Source organism: Alosa alosa, chromosome 7, assembly GCF_017589495.1.
Source record: "Alosa alosa isolate M-15738 ecotype Scorff River chromosome 7, AALO_Geno_1.1, whole genome shotgun sequence".
NCBI lineage: Eukaryota > Metazoa > Chordata > Actinopteri > Clupeiformes > Clupeidae > Alosa > Alosa alosa.
In genome coordinates, this window is record NC_063195.1 from 6,319,555 (window position 1) to 6,335,213 (window position 15,659).

At 38.5% G+C, this 15,659-nt stretch overlaps 2 protein-coding genes across 3 annotated transcripts in view; both read left to right on the forward strand.

Annotated features, from left to right (window-relative positions):
* LOC125297282 (zinc finger protein 345-like) overlaps positions 1–12,622 on the forward strand; it is a 47,204-nt gene extending 34,582 nt beyond the window's left edge. The window contains exons 1-3 of one of the 2 annotated variants that reach the window (XM_048247554.1): positions 2,772–2,945; positions 4,068–4,569; positions 10,960–12,622. In XM_048247554.1, the coding sequence (XP_048103511.1) occupies positions 4,113–4,569; positions 10,960–12,560 (2,058 nt within the window). In that variant the 5' untranslated portion in view covers positions 2,772–2,945; positions 4,068–4,112 and the 3' untranslated portion in view covers positions 12,561–12,622. Of the gene's footprint in view, positions 1–2,771; positions 2,946–4,067; positions 4,570–10,959 lie in introns of those variants that run through there. The other variant, XM_048247555.1, reaches the window with a different exon arrangement.
* The window catches only part of LOC125297241 (zinc finger protein 729-like), a 540,495-nt gene that overhangs the window by 103,284 nt on the left and 421,552 nt on the right, over positions 1–15,659 (forward strand). The window lies entirely within an intron of this gene.

Consider the following 15,659-nt stretch of genomic DNA (forward strand, 5'->3'; position numbering starts at 1 on the left):
TTTGGTCATTCGTTATGTTTTGTTTTTGTTTTGCTCGTCTTGTCCTTTTGTTTGTGTACATTTTTGTTTTTATTTAGTAGGGAGGTGGCTCTGAGGGGGGGCTAGTTTAAGCACATGTTTGGTGTTTCTGGTGTATTGCTTGTAGCTTTGCTGTGTGCCTTTGCTGTGTAATAGGTGAACCTTTTATGATGCTTGCATGGTATTGGTGTGAACTTCCATAGTTGCCACCCTCAGATCTCCATTTCCCAACCTTTGTGTCTTAATAAATCTTTTGTTTTCCTGGAATTCATGTCTCCTCTGTGTAATATTCGAACCTGTGAGAGCTGTCTCTGTTTAGAGGTACGATCTCTTAAAGATTCCCTGATGCATTAGGCCTCAGGGTGGCATAGTCAGGCTACTGTGATTGGCCCCTTGGCCCTTCTTATGTACAACCCTGTTACATTCTGGCCAAAATGTGACCGGAGCACAAAATCAGTTTACACCCAGTCACACTAAATAACAGAGGTACCCCACAGTTCTTACAGATAAGACAGAGATGTGGTCTGCAAATTAAATAAATATATTTTATTTAAATTTGAGGACTGAAGCTGAAAAGCAAGCAACCATTAAGATGCTACAGTTCATAAAAATATATAATTTATTTTCTACAACAGATACAAGCAACAATACATATTTATTGATGGGTGGTCTTAATAAACAACGTTAATGTGGATGACGACGCTGATGGGAGGGGTATACTCACCTTATGGGCTCCCAAAAGTGCAGTTATCACCTGGTGCTCTCACAGCAAATCTGACACTGCAAACTACGTGCTATATGTGTTTCAGGTGCAATTAGAATTAACACACTAATGCGTGAAGGGGGTACCCCTGCTGACTTATGGCAAGCGATTTTAACATTTACCCGCTAAGTTTGACTATCTGGAATTAACATTGTAGATATCAACAACGTCTTTCTGACTAGTCGCAATTACATTTTGGATAGTTGGAATTGTCATTCAAGATATCTGTAACGTAACTGTGACTAATCGAAACGTCAGATAGAGATATCTGTAATTTAGTTTTGACTAGGCAAAACTGAATTACAGATATCTGTCATCACGTCATTGAAAACAACATTCAACTCGTCACACATCTTAAATGACAATTGCAGATATCTTTAATTCAGTTTTGACTAGGCAGAATGAAAGGTGAAGATATCTCAAACGTCAGTATGACTAGTGCAAATTATTGTGCAAGACGTTGCTCTTTAGATCCATAGCAGAGCCCGTCTACTTATTAGACATTCTCTGTCCATAGGCTAATTTGCTAATTTCCCCTCCCCAACATAATCGAAGAAGAAGTGGGCTTATTTCCTTATTTCTATGAATGGAAGAAGCAGTCATGGCTGTAATGTCTTGTTGACATCTAAAATAACTAAAACTCAGGGACACGTGTGGTTTATTAGACTCTCACGTTATCAACTGATCTCTGTTTCGTAGCCTACATAAATTAGTAGGCCTAGGCTAGCCTACTAAATGCACCAGCACCATCTACAGGAAACCCCATTCATAATGGTGTTGGCTGTAGGCTAATCGAAAAAATCAAAGCAACATTGAATCATCAATTCTTGCTGCAGCTCCTGTCTTGCATAGGCTGCAGCATTAAACCCTGTGGATATCTGAAATGACAATTATGGATAGGAAGAATTCAATTGCGGATATCTAAAATGTTCGTTTTGACTAGGCAAAACTGAATTACAGATATCTGCAATACATATCCAGTCTAGCGGGTAAATGTTAAAATCCTTGCCATAGCTGATTAACCCCACCACCATACAGCGTCGAGTCCAAGGTCAACAGGCTGTAATGGGGCTGGAGAAGCTCTGGCTGTTTTGTCACATGACTAGCAGATTGAATAGGACAGCAGGACTTGATGGACAAGATCGTCCAAGTATTATTATTATTATTATTATTATTATTATTATTATTTGTATTTTTTTTTTATTACAACGAACGAACGTTAAGGGTTGTTTCAGGACAGAGTAGCCTACAGTATGCCTGTTGGCAGCCACTCTGAGCGGTCAAAACGAGTCAGAAAAGTCGAGACAGGACAAATCGTCAAAATGTCGGTGTCCTCCACTCTAGTTCATCCAAAACAAACCAGAAAAGGGACTCAAAGTGCTAAAACCCTAGCCTAGAAATCTAGACGCGCCCTAGCGGCGGCAAATTAATTTGCTCAGCCTGTACGTCTAGTATCAAACCATAGGGATTTCTATTGGCTGACGCCGTGGACTTCATCCAATCACAGTGCTCTATTTTGTTAGAGAGTCTTAAGGCGGGCTTAACAGGATAACGGCAGTCCTGTGACGGTGAACAACAAGGAAGGTGGCTATGGCTAACGAAGAGCGGTTGTTTGAATCGGCGTTGGCGTCAACTTTGGAGGAGTTGGCTTTTCTTTGAAAGTTGAGCAACACAATGCACTTAAGTCATTCCTTTCGAAGAAGGATGTATTTGCCATTTTGCCGAATCGGATAATGGATATGGTCGTAGCGCTGGCCTATTGCATGCCTAGGCAGTTTGAAAGACAATTCTCTGCCCGCCCCTTGGATTAAGCGAGGTAAATGGTTCGATTCCAGACTATACATTTCAATGATATAGGATGGCCCGCCAGGCTACTAAAACCCGGAATTTTTTTTTTAACAGTGATTTATTCAGGCCCACACTCCTATTCAGAAGGTGGCGGTAATGCACCTAAAAGCTGTTTGCCAACCACCAAAGAAAAACAAGAAGAAGAAGAATGGGGGCTATCTGGGAATTTTGATTGTTATGTTTGCCTGGTCCACGAAGTTAAAGTCGCGAGCAGGAGAAAATTGCATGCAGTCCAGAACGGGAGAATGGTTCAAGACATTTTGCGGAAATAAACAATATTCTGCGTGTAATCAGACACAAACACCAATCAACAGAAGTAAGTTGTCAGAGCAGCGAACTTGCGGGAGGAAGGGTTTGTGCTTTCACATAGTATGTAGCTAGTTAGCCAAAGTAACTTCGTACCACTAATCTCAACGCCACTGAACAAAAAGAAGCAATAGGTTGCATAGCCTACTTTGAGACATGCTCGAGAGATCAAAAACAGTTTCTCTGGATAGTTGTGTGTTTTGTCACAAACAGTAGGCTAACTCCTCAACACAACTTATCTTAAGGAGCAATACGTATGCATTCCAACTTTCTTTATAGGTCAGCACTTTCTCCCTAAAGTCGGGTGAGCCATTTACCTCGCTTTGTAGCATACCCCTCAGATAGCAAAAGACGTCTTTTGCTTTTCGGTCCTTTGTTCTATTGCTGACAAACGCCTCACCTTGTGAGTTCAAACACTTGCTATTCAGTTCAATTATAATTATTAATCCATCTATGTGTTGAGTAAGTAGGAAACGTGTGCTCCAACAGTGCTCCGATAACGTGGATCTGGAAATGTGTTATTCTCTTGCTCCCTGGGTACGGTCTCTGCAGTGCAGTAGTATGTAGTACAATGAATTTTTTAATATCCAAAATATTGCATGTCATGCATAAGTACGCAAATAATTCCTCCAACGCAACAGTGTAATACTAGTGAAACTGCAGTTCTTACACTTGAAGAAGTGCAGTAATTTTTTGTTGTTCTCTGGGTATGATCCCATTATGGCTACACATAACGATGTGTCGATCTCAGGCAAAGAGCACATACTGTATGTGAGCTTTTAGTTTTCTTGTGTCTTATGTCTTTATATTATTTGACTTTACATGGTCTTTTCACTGCATTAGTTGTATTGTATGTGTTGTATCTATCTCCTTACCATCTTGAGAATTCTCATTTTTACTTAATTGTACATTCTTTATGTTTTTTTTTTGTTTGGTTTGTCTGTGTGTTTGTTTGTTTGTATTACTACAATTCATTTATTATTCAATTCTTTATTACTGTGTTAAATGCTCTAAATGTAAAGCACTTTGAGCTGCAGTAATAAGCTTAAAAATAATAATAATAATAATTTTTTATTCATGGGATTTTTTTTTTATTAATTGAAAAACAAATATTTTGTTTCTCTGATTTCAGGCAATTGAAATATTTGGATGGGATTATCCTTCTTCTGCTAGCAACATGGATGTTGGACTTCCATTTCGTTCTAGCTGTGCTGAAACACACCAGGTTGACCTGAGAGTGATCGTGAAAGAAGAAGATATAAAAGATGATGTAAAACAGGAGGAATCTGGTCATCTGATTGCATGTCCAGATGCAGAAGAAAAGTCTACTTACAGTGCAACACTACAGACAACGGTGAAGAAGGAAGAAGAGGAGGAAGTGCGACAGCTTGGCCCGCTGAGCGTGATGGTGAAAGAAGAAGATATAAAAGAGGAGGAGTATGGTCATATGATTTCATGTCCAGATGAAGAAGAAAAGCCCTTTGCAGAGCTTCACTGTGAATCTCAAACAGACTGTAAAACTGAAACAGACGTCACAGAGTCACCAAGGTCTACTTACAATGAAATGACAACAGTGACGATTGAAGTGAAGAAAGAAGAGCAGGTGGAGGAAGAGGAGCATGACCAGCTGGAAAGTAAGTCCTCTCATATAGAACTGAATAGTCCATATGTGTTACACTGAATGTTTTGTGACTCTAGAGGGCGCTGTTGCACTGAAGGCTGGGGCAGCTCTGTGCTGCACAGAAGCCTGGGGCAGCTCTGTGCTGCACTGAATCATTAGCAAACACTGGCAAGAGGCATATCGATTTTGGTTCCAAACGATCACAAAAACAATGTTATTGAGCAAAAACAATTATTTTGTCACATTCCATTTAGAAATAGCGTTTCGGAAATAACTACAATTTCAGTTCACAGTGCACTGATTCACGCTGCCCCTTTTAGCCCTGCAGGCTCTCTCTCAAATTACAAGACTCCCCTCTGTACACGGGCCACACAAGCTTTTATACCTTTTAACACTTTGAGTGCCATAAACGCTCAAAGTGTTAAAAGGTATGAAAGTGTAGTAATCGCGATTTTACGAGGTATTACATTTCGTATCTATTTTTCAAATAATGAATATCCAAATCGCCCCAAAATCTTGACTTGATCAGGCTAGCCTAATATCATTTTAGGCACGTTGTTAATGCACAACACCATCTTGAAAGCCATCTTGAAGTTGTTTTGTTTTTGAGTCAGCAATTAAGTTAAGTGCGTCAAATCAATATGTTTTCTATAGCATTGATGTAAATAGTAAATATCCACCTACACATTGGAGAGAAGCCTTATCAATGTGACCAGTCTGGAAAAGCATTTGAAAGGTCCACAGATCTCAAAAGCCACATAATACATACTGGAGAGAGCCCTCATAAATGTGACCAGTGTTGAAAAACATCTCACAGGTTCGCAGATCTTAAATGCACATGCTTACACATACTGGAGAGAAGCCTTATAAATGTACCCAATGTGGAAAAGGTTTTTCAGAAAATTTGAGGCTTAAGAAACATATGCTAATTCACGTTGGAGATTAAGTGCGAAAAAACAAAGGTTAAATGGGCAAGTATAGGCAAGTTTCCATTATGGGCGTTTAGTAGGGGTGTGAATCTCTCATGTAAAAGACGATACGATTCACATCTAGATACATGGGCATGATTCGATACAAGAAAAGATACATGTTCACAAAAAAAACGATTTAGTACGCAAGGATTAAAGTTCTCCGTTGTACGACGGATTTCCGTCAATTTGATTTTAGAAATGCCATATTTGAGATCGATGCTGATCTGATGAGAAAAAAAATAGGAGGGGGGGGGACTATCACCTTTTCTTTACCTTTTTTTTAAGGCAACTACAAATATTAGGTCTGATGAATGAATGTGTGTGATGGTAAATGTTTAAAGACCTAATAGTGTCTCAATCAGTGACCGCTCAAGAAGATACGTCAGCCATGAGTTTCGCTTTGTTTATAAATGTTGTAGCACGCTTGTCTCATTGGCCTGGGGCGTTTGCTTAAAAAAAAGAAGGAGGACTAACGGTCTAAGAGTTGGATTATAGTGACACAATCGAGACAGCTGATGAGGTTGGCCAATCCGTCTAACTTTTTTGGATATGATACATTGTGAGCTCTATGTGGGAATTCGGAGAAGAAGCGTAGGCTGTGTTCTTTCCGTGCATCAATGTAGACAATTTCTTCCTATCGCGAACTAAGGGGAGGTCATTCATTTTGGGTGTCGCTATGACTTGAACAGATTAGAGCCCGACCGATAAAAGATTTTGAAGGCGGATATGATACAAATATTTGTTGATTTAAAAATCTGATATTCCGATATATCGGCCGATATATATATTTTTTTTTCAGAAACGCTCAACAAAACATTAACAGATTTCCCTAACATTAGTTATTTGTAGTTATTTATGAGTATTGACTAAAATAATATGATAATGCATTTTAAAAACAAACTTGTTTATTTTTAAATAATGTTGTCACAGTGGAACATCGAAATATATTAAAGTTCTGATAAATAAAATGTATAAAAATAGACTTAAGATATGAAACTAGTCCTTTGAACAAAAACACAATAACAACAACAACCAAATCAAAGTTACCAGTATTAAAAGACTTGGTAAGCTTCATAAATATAACTTTGAACTAAGACTTAATAATTATTAGACATTATTACTATCATCATTTGTATTATCATTAAACAAGATAAAGGTCACTCTTAAATGTTTGAGTGTGCGTGTGTAATAATTAGTCCCTATTGCCTTATAAGCTACCTTATAATTACAATGTCAGCTTGCTTATCCCTTTACCTGCACTTTTAAAATGATTTCCATCAAGCTACATCAAACCATTTTCAATCATCAGTTTCTGCCTGCCTTCTAAAACCTACTATTTAGTGATCTAAATCCATTATGTAACTCGTTAATGCTGCGGCTGAACGACAGTCTGAAACGCACACTTGGCGTCACTGGATTTCACACACGTGTAAAAGAAAAGCTAACTTTTATGCACAAGCTACGTTTTGCACAAGCTACGTTTGATACTTTTTCTCTATGGCTAAATGTTCACTCCTCGCACGTCTAACTTACATTTTACAATGCAGGGACTGTAACTACAGATATACTAGTTATAAATACAGTAATCATTACTTTATTTAGGCAGAATAAGTTCGTTGTGGTTTCCAAGCTCATTAATGTTAACGTTAGCGGTCTTCCACTGATATTCATGGCATTAGCTAGCTTTGTGGTTAGCTAGTCTATGATGAGCCATAATTTAGGAATGGATAACGTCATACTGCAAATTGTAAAACATACGCTTTTAAAATAACAGGCCGGGGAGAGATGATAGGTCTCACTGCTATAACTGTCACGCTATTAAAGAAATACATCTTCAGTCACATTGTCAAAAGTTAAAAGGACAGACAGTCAACTACACTGTAACAACGTAACGTAATTACTAGCTAATTCCGCTTCACTCTTGACTTATTTAACAGCAGCAAAACTGGACATTGTTTTCACGAATTTTGTCATGCTTATTTGAGTTAAGAGAACTGATGGGGATGTTCTTTTAATTGTTATTCAAGCAATGTATGTCTCGTGACCAAATCGCCATGAACACACTTAACTGATGATCTCACTCGCGGATAACTAGTTCTCTCTGCCCGACTCTGGCTGGATCAGCAGGTTGCAGGATGTGTGGCGCGTTATACACAAGTGTTGCCAGCAGGGACGGTGTAGAGTGCCCTCTGGTGGACAAACTATACAACGCCAACACTCATGACATGGTTGAAGGGTGTTTCGTCCGTTTTTATTTTATTTTTAAAATATTCATTTATCTGCCATTATAAATGCCGATACCGATAGTTTGGAAAATGCCTAATATCGGCCAATAATATCGGCCCGCCGATAAATCGGTCGGGCTCTAGAACAGATAGCCTGCTATGCCACCCGATTTTTTTTTTATCAATGTAACTAATATTATGTGTAAAGCGACGCAATATAAACCGTAGCCTATGCAATTTATTATCCCGTCTGTTATTACATGTACAACAATGTTTTTCACAATTTGCGGTAGGTTTTGCGGAAGGTTTTGACAGAGCGTGTTAACATAAAATAATAATACTGTCATCATCGCGAACTGTTGAGTAAGGGGGTCAGTCGTGTTTGTCACGCACAGACAGCCTTATTTTGGCCATTGGCGGCTAAAACGAGGCTACAGAGTACACAAACCATAGGATTGTTATGTTCTATGCATTCACCTGTAGGTGGCATTAATTATATAGTAAGTGTACCCTGTAGCCTCGTTTTGGTTTAAACAATGGCCGCCGTGTGAATTAGGCGAATACTCCCTTTACTTTGCTGTTTGCATCTTTTTGTACATTAAAAATCAATAGGTCGCGACCGCAAAAGGGGTGCTATCTCTATAGATGAACAACGTATGACTTATGGCCTAAAAAAAGTTCAGTCAAACAATTTTTTTTCACTTTAATCCCTGAGTACGATTCGATTCAATTCACCCTTCGCTACATGCTTACACATACTGGAGAGAAGCCTTATAAATGTGCCCAATGTGGAAAAAGTTTTTCAGAAAATTTGAGGCTTAAGAAACATATGCTAATTCACGTTGGAGATTAAGTGCGAAAAAAAACAAAGGTTAAATGGGCAAGTACAGGCAAGTTTCCATTATGGGCGTTTAGTAGGGGTGTGAATCTCTCATGTAAAAGACGATACGATTCGCATCTAGATACATGGGCACGATTCGATACAAGAAAAGATACATGTTCACAAAAAAACGATTTAGTGCGATTCGATGCAATTCACCCTTCGCTAAGTCCCGCCCTCCTTAGTACTGTTAGCACCCTGCGCATCTATTACATAGAGGGAGAACCGGGACTTTTCAATGAAATGTAATTTACAAAGACATCGTACCACACTGAAAGCTAATATTTTGTCACTAGCAACCTACATCTGCCCTCTGTCAAATACAGTTGGAATTTCATCTCTGAACAAAATCGTTCATGAGTTATTTAAGCAGAAGTCGAATGTGCATTTTGTTTCATTCGACTCTCCTGGCCAGAATAAATGGAACAGGCATGGGGGATGAAAGGAACATACTGTTTAAGCTATGTACTTCCCACAACTTCAATATTTGACAACATATCATGAATTGTACTTCAAATAGGTGTTATTTTAAATAGATTGCTAATGGGATGTGTCTTTACGTGGGTTAGGGCACCACACATCCAAATAAGTGCCCTACATGACCCACAGGCTTTCAGTCTCCACAGGTTAACGTGGCAAAACTCAAAAAGCTTGTCAGACCTCCCATGCCTAGTGACAGAATGCTAAGCCACGATTGGCCTGTGGCAGTTTTCGGGTTTGGCTTAGCGAAGGGTGAATTTGATGCAGTTCAAGAATGGAAAGCATTCTGAAAGATTTTTTATCATTTGCTCAAGATGCACATTAATATTATATTATATTATATCATGGTCATGGTTGTCAATTAGGCAAAAAAAATGTGTGAATATGATTATCTAAACTGAGGTTTGTTTCATATACTCTGTTGAAATGAAAAAAGAATAGTCTACATTTCAGTCAAACACAGCAGCCAAATACAACATAAAAATACATTTTTAGACATTATAGATTTTAAAGAGTTATATCTGATTGTTTTCATGGAGCTGTAGCCTTGTTGAGGAAAGACGATACTGAAATAAAATAAAACAGTGCTTAAGACACTCCTGGCCTTTTTTCCATATAGCCTACAAGAATAAAATAGGCCTGCATATCAATGAACTCTCTGGGCTTATTTTGTTCCAACGGTAGACCTAATGCAGAAACCTATAATGCCACAAGTCTGAGTGAATATGAACAAAATAAGCTTAATTGGCTAATAATTTGTGCATCGTTTTAGCAGCAAGGGCCAAATTATTATTTAACATTAAGGAAATCCCTTCATCAAATGTAAGGCTACTCTACAGACTATCGTTGCTGTTTAGGAATGCTATAAGTGTTTAATTTCGCGCTGGATTTTGAAAAACTGTAAAACAAACGACCGAATGCGAGTTGTCACATGCTTAAGTTGCAGTAGATGTATGGGTAATGAGGTCATTTGACAACTTTCGGCAATGATTGTAGCCAAAAATGAACTGCATTATCCACAATTCCGTGCCACGTATAGTTTCGAAACCGGAAGTGGGATGAACGCGCTGCTTGGAACGTAAATGAGAGTCTGAGCGAGCAGAAAAGTTTGTGAACCGATTAGGAACAAGTAAATCGATATAACGTCCGGTTCATTTCAATTTTATTCCGATACGGGGCTTCACGTATCGATGTAGCCGTATCTTACACATTAAAAACGGATACCGATACGTATCGGTTAATCTTTACACCCCTAGCGTTCAGGGTATACAACTTAGGAGGCAGGAACTTGTCCAGAGTTTAAATTAGAATTGAAGGACCCTGGTCGAACTTGCCTTCCTCTGGAAGTTCGTTTACAGGACCTATATAGCACTTATCCATATGTAGTCTTTTTTCCTGCACTGAACAGAAATAATAATAATAAAAAGCAGTTTAGACCATGGAGACACTAGATCTCTAGGACACACTGGGCATTGAGGACTCCATCGAAATGTTGCATCAGGTTAAAGCCTCTCTGTGTGCTTTTTAAAGATTCAGCAGAGATTATAGATCCCAAATCGAACCACAAAAGTGTTTTTCAAAAGCGAAAAATAAAAATTTCTGGCGAGATGCGGGTGTAGGCTGTGCTATGACGTAGATTACTATAACTGTAAATAAGCGTAAAATCATCTGTAGCGTGGAACAAGCTCTCAGCTTCGTCATGCATGAATAATTTCTTGTGACTGTAAATTGTTATACATACACACACAAGGATTAGCTTTGGACAGAATTTGACAAAGAAAATGTCATCAGCCAATATTGAATTATAGAAAGTCTGTCATTCTAAATCGTTATGGTAACTCTTCCAGGTGTATCAGAACACCCGCACATAAGGCAACAGAAGATCCATGGACCGAATGATGAACTCAAAGGAAGGCTTTACCACCGCTCAGTCTACAGGAAAAGTTTAACAGCCCTTACTGAACTCGAGAAACAGCAGCAAACACACTCTCATGGTGTTAATCAAAGGCAGTGTACTGGCAAAAAGCAACATAAAAATGCCTATTGTGGACAAGCTTTTTCAAAAATGTCACATCTTAAAGCCCCTTTGTTAATACACACTAGAGGGAGGCCTCATAAATGTGTCAAGTGCGATGGAGCTTTTACACAGCTCTCAACTCTTAAACGCCACATGTTAATACATACTGGAGAGAAGCCTCACAAATGTACCCGGTGTGGAAAAGCTTTTTCACAAAGGTCAGCTCTTAAAACCCACATCCTAATACACACTGGAGGGAAGTCTCATAAATGTGCCCTGTGTGGAAAAACCTTTACCCACAACTCAACTCTTAAACGCCACATGTTCATACATACTGGAGAGACGCCTCACAAATGTACCCAGTGTGGAAAAGCTTTTTCACAAAGTTCAGCTCTTAAAACCCACATGCTAATACACACTGGAGGGAAGCCTCATGAATGTGTCCGATGTGGAAAAGCTTTTTCACAGATTTCAGGTCTTCAAAGCCATATACTAATACACACTGGAGAGAAGTCTCATGAATGTGCCCTGTGTGGAAAAACTTTTACCCACAACTCAACTCTTAAACGCCACACGTTAATACATACTGGAGAGAAGCCTCACAAATGTACCCAGTGTGGAAAAGCTTTTTCACAAAGTTCATATCTTAAAACCCACATGCTAATACACACTGGAGGGAAGCCTCACAAATGTGTCCAGTGTGGAAAAGCTTTTTCAACAAGTTCAGCTCTTAAAAGCCATTTACTAATACACACTGGAGAGATGCCTCATGAATGTGCCCGGTGTGGAAAAGCTTTTAAACATCTCTCAAATCTTAAAACCCACATGGTAGTACACACTGGAGAGAAGCCTCACAAATGTACCCAGTGTGGAAAAGATTTTACATACCTCTCATCTCTTAAAAAACACATTCTTATACATACTGGAGAGAAGCCTCATATATGTGTCGAATGTGGAAAAGCTTTTTCAACAAGTTCAGCTCTTAAAAGCCATTTACTAATACACACTGGAGAGAAGACTCATGAATGTGCCCGGTGTGGAAAAGCTTTTAAACACCTCTCATCTCTTAAAAAACACATTCTCATACATACTGGAGAGAAGCCTCATATATGTGTCCGATGTGGAAAAGCTTTTTCGCAATGTTCAACTCTTAAAAGCCATTTACTAATACACACTGGAGAGAAACCTCATAAATGTGCCCTGTGTGGAAAAGCTTTCAAACATCTCTCAAATCTTAAAACCCACATGGCAATACACACGGGAGAGAAGAGTCATAAATGTGACCAGTGTGGAAAAGCTTTTACACACATTTCCCGTCTTAAAAGCCATTTACGAGTACACACTGGAGAGAAATTGCTTCATGAATGTGGCCAGTGTGGAAAAGGGTTTCCATATATTTCTAAATTGAAAAGACATATGCAAACACACTGAAAAGAGGCCTCATATACAGTGCCTGTAAAAAGTCTTCAGCCCCATGCTAAGGTTGACTAAAAAGAGGAAAAAAATAAAAACATCTTTTGGAAACAGATCTTAATGCCTTCATTTTAATGAGGAAATGAGGAAAAATCTGACCTTTAAGGACACCAGTTTTCTTTGTGACTGAATAATGTATCGTAAATAAATAAATGTTCTTCATTAAAATACAGGGTACGTATTAATATCCCTATGTTAAATTCCCATAGAAGCAGGCATATTTTTATTTTTAAAGGCCAGTTATTTCATGGATCCAGGGTACTATACATCCTGATAAAGTTCCCTTGGCCTTTGGAATTAAAATAACCCCACATCACATACCCATACCCTTCAACATACCTAGAGATTAGCATGGTGTGTTTTTCAGTTGGCTTAATAGCTGGTTTGATTTGCATTGAGCTTAAATAACTGGCCTTTAAAAATACAAATCTGCCTGGCTCTATGGGAATTTAACATAGGTTGAACATAGGGGTATGAATACTTATGCACCCTGTATTTTAATGAAGAATGTTTAATTATTTACGATACATTACTCATTCACAAAGAAAATTGGTGTCCTTAAAGGTTTGATTTTTTCCTCATTTTTTTAATTAAGGCATTAAGATCCATTTCCAAAAGATTTTTTTTTTTATTCCTCTTTTCAGTCAACTTTAGCGTGGGGCTGAAGAGTTTTTTTTCTGCACCGATCAGAAACATCTGTACAGAAGCGTATTACTGCCACACTAAAATAAATAAAAAGGCTCAGTATTATGTAATTACGTGAAAAGTTTATTGTTATAACAATATCTTTCATGTTTTAACAAGATATGTATTACGGTATTACATGAAATAATCACGTTATTTCATGATACTGATATTTTCACGTTATAACTTGAAAATGTTATTTCAAGATATATATCTTGTAAAAACTTAAAAATATCATATCACATTATTACATGAAATTATCACGTTATTCAAGATAATGAAACTAAAGAAAAGGAGAGGCAAGAATAGGATATGCTCGTTTACACGACTCAATCAAATTCTATTTTAAGCTCGCAAGACATTTTCGATATTGAACACATTGGATGATATTGTTATGGGCCTATAGCCTATGCGAACGCCCAAGCATTGTCCAGAATATTCTGCACCTGTGTGCAGTAGGCTAGCGGGAGAGTCGGGAGTGTCGGGAGGATTCTCGGTGGGGCCGGGCTGATTACTGTAGTGTGATCTCAAAAAGCGCATGCTATTGCTGTTTGAATATTTTCTTTGCTGTGCTCTCCAGCAGCCTGCACTGTGCGACTGCAGCGCTTCACTTCTCACTCCCCACGTCCCTTCCCCACAGCCTTAGAAATGACAGCGCTGACCTGACATGCAGGCTACCGAGCCAGAGCGCTCTATACATTCACCCAGAGCGCTCTATACATTCACCCACACTGCGTGAAGATTCGCATATTTATCAAAGCCCTTTCTACCTCTTGCGTCAAGTTAGCGAAAGTTTTATTTATTGAGTTGATTAGAAGATGAAGCAGAACTATCAGGCTGTGTGAGCAGGCTATCCTGCATAGAACCTCTCTATCGGCCTCCTTTTCAGCAGCTCTCTGCCGATACACACACATCCCTCTTTGCTGCACCTCAGTCAGCTGGGAATTGACCACACACACAGCCTACACACACATATACACATGCACAAAAACAAACACTCATCAAGCAGCACTGTGTAATAGCAGTCAGGGTGCGTGCAAGTTCATAGACACGACTAGTTATCATTTATGCCAGCCATGAGCTCTCGTGGCCTTGTTTAGTTTAGTTTCGTTATTTTGAAATAACGTGATAATTTCATGTAAAAACGTGAAAAAAATCATATCTTGAAATAACATGATAATTTCATGTAATAACGTGATGCATATCTTGTTAAAACGTGTAAAAGATATTGTTATAACAAGTAACTTTTCACGTAATTACATAATACTGAGCCTTTTTCTTTATTTTAGTGTGGCAGCAATACGCTTCCGTACATCTGTATGCTCCAGTGATTTCCCCCTTTCATTACATTCAGTTGAGGAATACGGTAACAAATATGTGACTTAAATGTTTTTCAAACCGACAGTTCCGCATTATGATGCGACAATTACCCTGAGGGATTTTCCCCAAGAACACTAAAACTATAGATTGTTTGCGTAGAATTCTAGAAGGAACCAGGAAAATAATTTTTTGAATTTCCCATGGGGATCAATAAAGTATCTATCTATCTATATATCTATATATCTATCTAGTATCTATCTATCTAATTCACTCCTCAACAGGTTAAAGCCTGACTGATAAATCGGTGTGCTTTTTAAAGAATCAGCAGAGATTAGATCCCAAATCGAACCACAAAAGTGTTTTTCAAAAGCGAAAATAAACATTTCTGGCGAGGTGCGGATGTAGGCTGTGCTATGACGTAGATTACAATAACTGTAAATCAGCGTAAATTCATCTGTAGCGTGGAACAAGCTCTCCGTCTCGTTGTGCATGAATAATTTCTTATGACTGTAAATTGTTTTATACATACACACATAAGGATTAGTTTTGGACAGAATTTGACACAGAAAATGTCATCAGCCAATATTGAATTATAGAAGGTCTGTCATTCTAAATCGTTATGGTAACTCTTCTAGGTGTATCAGAACACCCGCACATAAGGCAACAGATCCATGGACCGAATGATGAACTCAAAGGAAGGCTTTACCACCGCTCAGTCTACAGGAAGAGTTTCACACCCCTTACTGAACTCGAGAAACAGCAGCAAACACACTCTCGTGGTGTAAATCAAAGGCAGAGTACTGGCAAAAGGCAACAAAAATATGCCTGTTGTGAAAAAGCCTTTACAAAAATGTCACATCTTAAAGCCCCTTTGTTAATACACACTAGAGGGAGGCCTCATAAATGTGTCAAGTGTGAAAAAACTTTTACACATCTCTCAACTTTTAAAGCCCACATGTTCATACACAGAGAGAAACCATGTAATTGTGTCCAAAGTGGGAAAGCTTTTTCACAAAGGTCAGGTCTACAATACCATATACTAATACACACTGG